The sequence below is a fragment of the Nicotiana sylvestris genome, chromosome 4 (genome assembly GCF_000393655.2).
Source record: "Nicotiana sylvestris chromosome 4, ASM39365v2, whole genome shotgun sequence".
Taxonomy (NCBI): domain Eukaryota; kingdom Viridiplantae; phylum Streptophyta; class Magnoliopsida; order Solanales; family Solanaceae; genus Nicotiana; species Nicotiana sylvestris.
The window spans coordinates 87,075,061-87,081,178 of record NC_091060.1 but is presented as its reverse complement, the minus strand read 5'-3'; the positions used below and the strand labels follow the sequence as shown (position 1 = coordinate 87,081,178).

Sequence of the window (6,118 nt, the reverse complement as noted above, 5' to 3'; positions counted from 1 at the left end):
TTAAGATATAATATTAATATTATAAATACATTACATAAACATAATTAAGTATATATAAAGAGATAAATTAAAAGATTAAATAATAAAATAATAATAAAAAAGTGATGAATAATAATGGGGGAGATGAATAGTGTACCCCATATTTGAGATAACACTATTCATCCCATTTTGGGGACAAAAATAGGGAGGGTTGGAGCTAAATTCCTCCAAATATTTCTCCATCGGGACGGGGCAAGGTTGGAGATGGCCTAAATAAAAAAAAAAAAAACAGCCACAGTACCTTTTTTATATAATTAAAACCAAAAGCCCGTGAAGAGGATTTAATAGAGGCTTTGGTATCCGCTGGGTAGGAATGAGCTAGAGAGAGAGAGAGTCAGGTAGACTTTCCAAGTGTTTAGAGAGAGAATAAGAAAGAAGATCTATGGTGAGTTTTTTGAATACTTTGTTTCTTTAAGTAGCAGAGTGTAATTTATTTGGTTTCATGCTAATTTTTTGGTGAAACTTCCATGATAAAGATTTTACCCAGAAAATTTATTTGATTTTTCTTTCAAAATTTCCGGGTTTTCAGCTAAGTAACATTTTGATTAAAAACATTGCTGCTTAATTTGTCTGTACAAACAGTTTTTGTTTAAAGTAAACCATTAAACATAATTTTGTATGTGCGAGACCGGATTAGCCTAAGTGTGACACTTGTGAACTATTTAGGAAATTTCATTTCTTTGTATATATCTCTGTTTGTCTCTTTTTCCTGTTGATGGGGCTAGAAAAAATCAAATCTTTTATCTTTTCTGTTATTGTTTTCTTACCAGGTAGCAAAAATTGAATTTTCCCCTTTTTTGGGCCATTGTTTCAGGTCAAGAAATGAACTTTTTGCATCTTCTGCTCTTCTTTTTTGCCATTGGTTTAATGGATGGTCTGTTGCTATAAACTTATAAAGGAGTTTGTATTACCCCCTCCCCCTCCCTAGCAGATTAGAAAATGAGAGAGAAATGTAGCTGTTTTTTTTTTTTTTGGGGGAGGGGGGGGGGGGGAGGTGTTAAAATTCTTTTGAGATTTAACTTTTTATGAATGATGAAGAGGGTCTTGTAGTCTTGTTTCCTAATGTAATTTAAACAAGTAGGAAAGAGGCCTCCAGTAAACTCTCTAGTTTTGGACTACTTTAAGAGCCTTCTTTTGCAGGAATCTTCTTTTCTTGCTTTGTACTTTTCCTCATCTACCTCTGTCCACCTCTTTTATTTTCTTTGTGATTAAGGTATGCAGAGTAGTTTGAATTGATACCTTACTCCCTCTTCAGGTATTTATTGTGCACGGATGTTGGGGATTTGAGTTCATTACTCCAAAAGATTCACATATAAAAGGTAACCTGTGAAGCCTTGCTCTGGTCCAGTAAATGTCTTTCCGCAGTATCGCTCGTGATATTAGGGATAGTATTGGAAGCTTATCTAGGCGGAGTTTCGAGGTTAGGCTGTCTGGTTATAACAGAGGGAAGTCTCAGAGTGCTGTCCATGAGTTGCATGACCAGCCTATAGTCATTCAAAGCAGTTGTTGGGCAAGCCTCCCACCAGAGTTACTTCGTGATGTAATTAAAAGACTGGAGGCCAGTGAGAGTACGTGGCCTGCTCGTAAACATGTTGTTGCATGTGCAGCTGTTTGCCGTTCATGGAGGGAAATGTGCAAAGAAATTGTTCAGCGTCCAGAGTTGTGTGGAAAGTTGACCTTTCCGGTCTCTCTTAAGCAGGTGATTATGGTTCTTTAGTTTTCCCCCTGTCTCTCTATTGTTTTGGACTAGGTTTAAAGTGGGAAATGAGAGCTATATCATTGTTGTTATGTTTGTTATCCAATTCCCTTTTGCAGCCTGGTTTTCGAGATGGAACCATCCAATGCTTTATCCGAAGAGACAAAGCTAATACAACTTACCAACTTTTCCTTTGCCTTAGCCCTGGTATGTTTGTCTTACTCGCTTATGCGGACTGACATGTAGTCTAATTTAGATCTTTTGCTCATATGTGAAGCTTCATATGTTTCCACCGTCATTTGATGTCTCCCTTTCTTGCATTTGATCCTTTAGGATATAAAAGTTTTTTTTTTCTTTCTAAATCATGGATTAGATTAGATTCATTTCTGTGGTTTGCCAGAAGAATCATCTTACTCTGTACGTAATCCACCAAGGTTATGCAAAACTCCCTTGTTTCACAGAGTGAAAGATGGAATCAGGTAGTTCTTGTGGAGGTGTCTAACTAACAAATGAGGGGTTGATTTTTGTGCATATATGTTTGTTTGCTTAGGCGAACTTGACAGCTATTGACAGAAAATTCAGATGATGATTCACAAAAGGATGTTTTTTTCCTCCTTTTGTGGACTGTTTGAAGAGCACGAAGTTTTGATTCTGGTTAGGTGGGATTCTTCTTTTTTTCTTTTGGTAATCACTTCCTAGTGTGTAATGTCATGACTGTAGGAGTTACAATTCTGCATTTTCATCAATACATACTTTGTCGATGGTGGAAAAGGATTCTTAGTTAATGGTTCAGAACCATTTCTGAAGCTTCTCGATATTTCCCTTTTAAGTTTATACAAACCTATATTACCTTGTTTTCATCAAAAACCCAGCATCCTGATGTTTTTTCCCATTCTGTTTTTCATCAGCCTTGCTTGTAGAAAATGGCAAGTTTCTTCTTTCTGCAAAGCGTAATCGGAGAACCACTTGTACGGAGTACGTCATCTCTATGAATGCAGATAACATATCAAGGTCAAGCAGCTCTTATATTGGAAAACTGAGGTAATGCTTCAAGAGAGTTCAAATCCTTAAATTTCTTTAGTTTTGTTGTCAAACGAGATCGTGATTGGCTAAAGGAATGTTATTAAAAATATTTAAAATGGCTCACGAAATGTACAAGGTAGAAAATGTGGAATGATGAATGGAATCTCCAAGGTTCTATCCAAAGAAAGAGAGGGTTCTATGATTTCTTCAACCTTCTTTCCTTACCAAAGAAAAGAAAAGAAAGGAAAGGGAGTTTTATGGGGGGAGGAAACTAGTGAAATGTTCTGCTTGGATTCTGTCCTTTCAGGCCAAGGGCAATCAGGCTTATACCTTTCTATATAAGAAACTAGTCAAGTCATCAATTTGGATTCTATCCCTTTTGGCTGTGGAATGAGGCTTTGAATAATATTGAGCGCATGGATGCATTTTTGGTGATTTGAAATGGTTTGCTCTTTTATATGTTTCATTCTGCAATGCTGTAAATTGCTATGGTAGCAATTTGACAGGCAACAGATGGATCATGTGCCAGTCATGTCTAATATTGAGCCTGTCCTGATATCCTATTTTTGGGTTATATTCCTTAATTTGTTCGACTTTTATTCCCTGAATTGTCTTGGAAAAAAGGTGAATAATTTGTTAAACATGTGAATATTATTATGTGTATGTGATGGAATTTGTCATAATGAATTTAGCCGTTAATGAGACAAGAGGGGTTGCTCTGATGGTAAGCAACCTCCACTTCCAACCAAGAGGTTGTGAGTTCGAGTCTCCCCAAGAGCAAGGTGGGAAGTTCTTGGAGAGAAGGATGCCGGGGGTCTATTTGGAAACAGCCTCTCTACCCCTCAGGGTAGGGGTAAGATCTGCGTACACACTACCCTCCCAGACCCCACTAAGTGGGATTATACTGGGTTGTTGAATTTAGCCGTTAATGGACATGATAATTCTGATGCAAGTTTCCGCTTCAGGCCAATTGCAAAAGGCTTTTTAACTGTTTCCGTTTCTTCTTTTTAGGTCAAATTTTCTGGGCACGAAGTTCATAGTTTATGATATGCAGCCACCGTACAACAGTTCTAGTATACCCCCACCTGGTGGAAGCCGGAGATTCAACTCCAAGAAAGTTTCTCCCAAAGTCCCTACAGGAAGCTACAAAATTGCACATGTTACTTATGAACTGAATGTGCTCGGCACCAGGGGCCCACGTAGGATGAATTGTGTCATGAACTCAGTCCCTGCCTCGGCCCTTGAACCGGGAGGCATTGTCCCATGCCAACCTGAACTTCTCCCTCCCAATCTTGAAGACTCATTTCGGAGCATGTCCTTTTCAAAATCCATTGATACTTCAACAGAATTCGGCAGCGCTCGGTTTTCGGATATTGGGGGTCCAAGTGAAGAAGATGAACAAGGGAAGGATAGACCTTTGGTTCTCCGGAACAAGCCGCCTAGATGGCATGAGCAGCTGCAGTGTTGGTGTCTGAATTTCAGAGGGAGGGTAACCGTCGCTTCTGTCAAGAATTTCCAGCTGATTGCTGCTACACAGCGTTCAGCCGGTGCCCCAACACCAGCACAACCGGCTCAGTCATCATCAGATCATGACAAGATTATCTTGCAGTTTGGTAAGGTTGGCAAAGATATGTTTACAATGGATTACCGGTATCCTTTGTCTGCATTTCAGGCTTTTGCCATCTGTTTGAGCAGCTTTGACACAAAGTTGGCATGTGAATAGTAGAAGATTTTAGTTGATACTAGTAGTTTTCTCTTCCCTAGAGTTGCCTAAAGATTGAGTCCGTTGCAGTCATTGTGACTCTTCATTATAGCCAAGGAGATGCAGGGAGCTGTTGCAGCACATTGGACAGTTATTTTCTTTTTTTCTTTTTCCTCTTCTTGCCTCACTGTCGCGCCCCTCGTCGCTTTATCCTTCAATCGTAGAGTTTAAGATGCTTCTGTTGTAATTTGTTGCCAAAGTGTTGAGTGTACTTGGTGAAAAGAACAATATAGACTTTGTACCATGTTTGATTTCCAGTTGTAACAGCCTTTTGTACGATCAGCCCACCTTCTAGTGTATTTTATCAGTTTGGATTATGCTGGCCATGATGTTTGATGTTATTGCTACATCTGTGTGGAGGCCATGGTAGTTGAAATTTGATATCTGCCTTTTGTGAATGAGACTCGGGTCTGTCAATATTTTAATTTGGCTTTTTCCTTTCAAAGTTATGTACAGTTTCTAATAAATAATTTTTGCAGAAGTTTTTTAAACTAACTTATTTGGATGTCGTAATCGTAGCTAATATTTCACTTTTCTTGAAATATATATATAACTAAAACTACAGTCTTTGCAAGAATATAATACGTGAAAAGTTGGCATTGCTTCAGGCTACTATGACTGGTTCTGAAGTGGAATAGCATGTGAGCAGAATTATTCAGCTGACTGCTACTAAGCTACCGAGGAACAACGCGTGATTCGATCTCATAGAGTTCAACTCCTGCTCTTAACCCATGACCAATATGAGCTCGAAATTTCCTTTGTGGTGTGTACAGGGAAGAGAAGGGAACATCCGCCAATCGGTTTTGAAAGTTCTCATATGGGCCAATGAAGCCCAGTAATAGAAAAAGTTTTCTAGGCCCATTCTTATTTTGCGAAGACGAATTTTTAAGAAAAGGCCTGAGGAGGATAGAATTGGGAAAGTAGAGTAATTTGGCACTTAGAACTAAGTTTGAGGGAGAAGTCTACAATACTAATGAGATATGGACCCGAGGGGCTAATCAATTGTCGAAAATGAAAATTAAGAGGACATTAAGAGATAGATGCACTTGTTTGTTCACATATATCAGTTACATAATAGATTTTAAGATATCTCGTACCCAGAAAATCACAATTCGAATTAAAACTTTACACTTGTGTATGGGTAAAATCGGGGACAATATTACCCCCAATTCCCTGATAAAAAGATGAGAGGGAAGGACGGTCCAACGCAACTTCAAGCGAAGCCTAAGGTTCCCTCGTGTCGGAGCTCGGGAGGGATGAACGATGTATCTTGGATCGGGCATAGCTAAACAACGAATCTGGTCTAAGTATGGTTTCGAGACCACGGGAAAAAGTAAACGGTTGAACATGACAAGTAGGGAGCCGTAATATTCGCCCTCAACCTTACGACATGAATCCTGTCCGATATCAACCGCGGATCGACATTTACCGAAAAAGAAATAGTATTTAATTATTTTTAATTTTAGGATTTAATACAATTGGTTTTGCTTCCTTCTTTTCTTAAAGTATATTGTGTCAACTAATTTTTTTGTTTAATTTTTCCTTTATAATGTTTCTGCTTTGAGAATTAGTGAAATGCATGAGCAGCTACTGTGAGG

General features: G+C 38.6%; 1 protein-coding gene across 1 annotated transcript; it reads left to right on the top strand.

Annotated features, from left to right (window-relative positions):
- Window positions 1-314: 314 nt before the first annotated feature.
- Window positions 315-4,837, top strand: LOC104214166 (tubby-like F-box protein 8). The gene is made up of 5 exons (XM_009763797.2): window positions 315-424; window positions 1,295-1,738; window positions 1,855-1,942; window positions 2,644-2,776; window positions 3,770-4,837. The coding sequence occupies exons 2-5, from the start codon at window positions 1,391-1,393 to the stop codon at window positions 4,479-4,481; spliced, it is 1,281 nt and encodes a 426-aa protein (XP_009762099.1). The 5' UTR covers window positions 315-424; window positions 1,295-1,390; the 3' UTR covers window positions 4,482-4,837.
- Window positions 4,838-6,118: the final 1,281 nt, after the last annotated feature.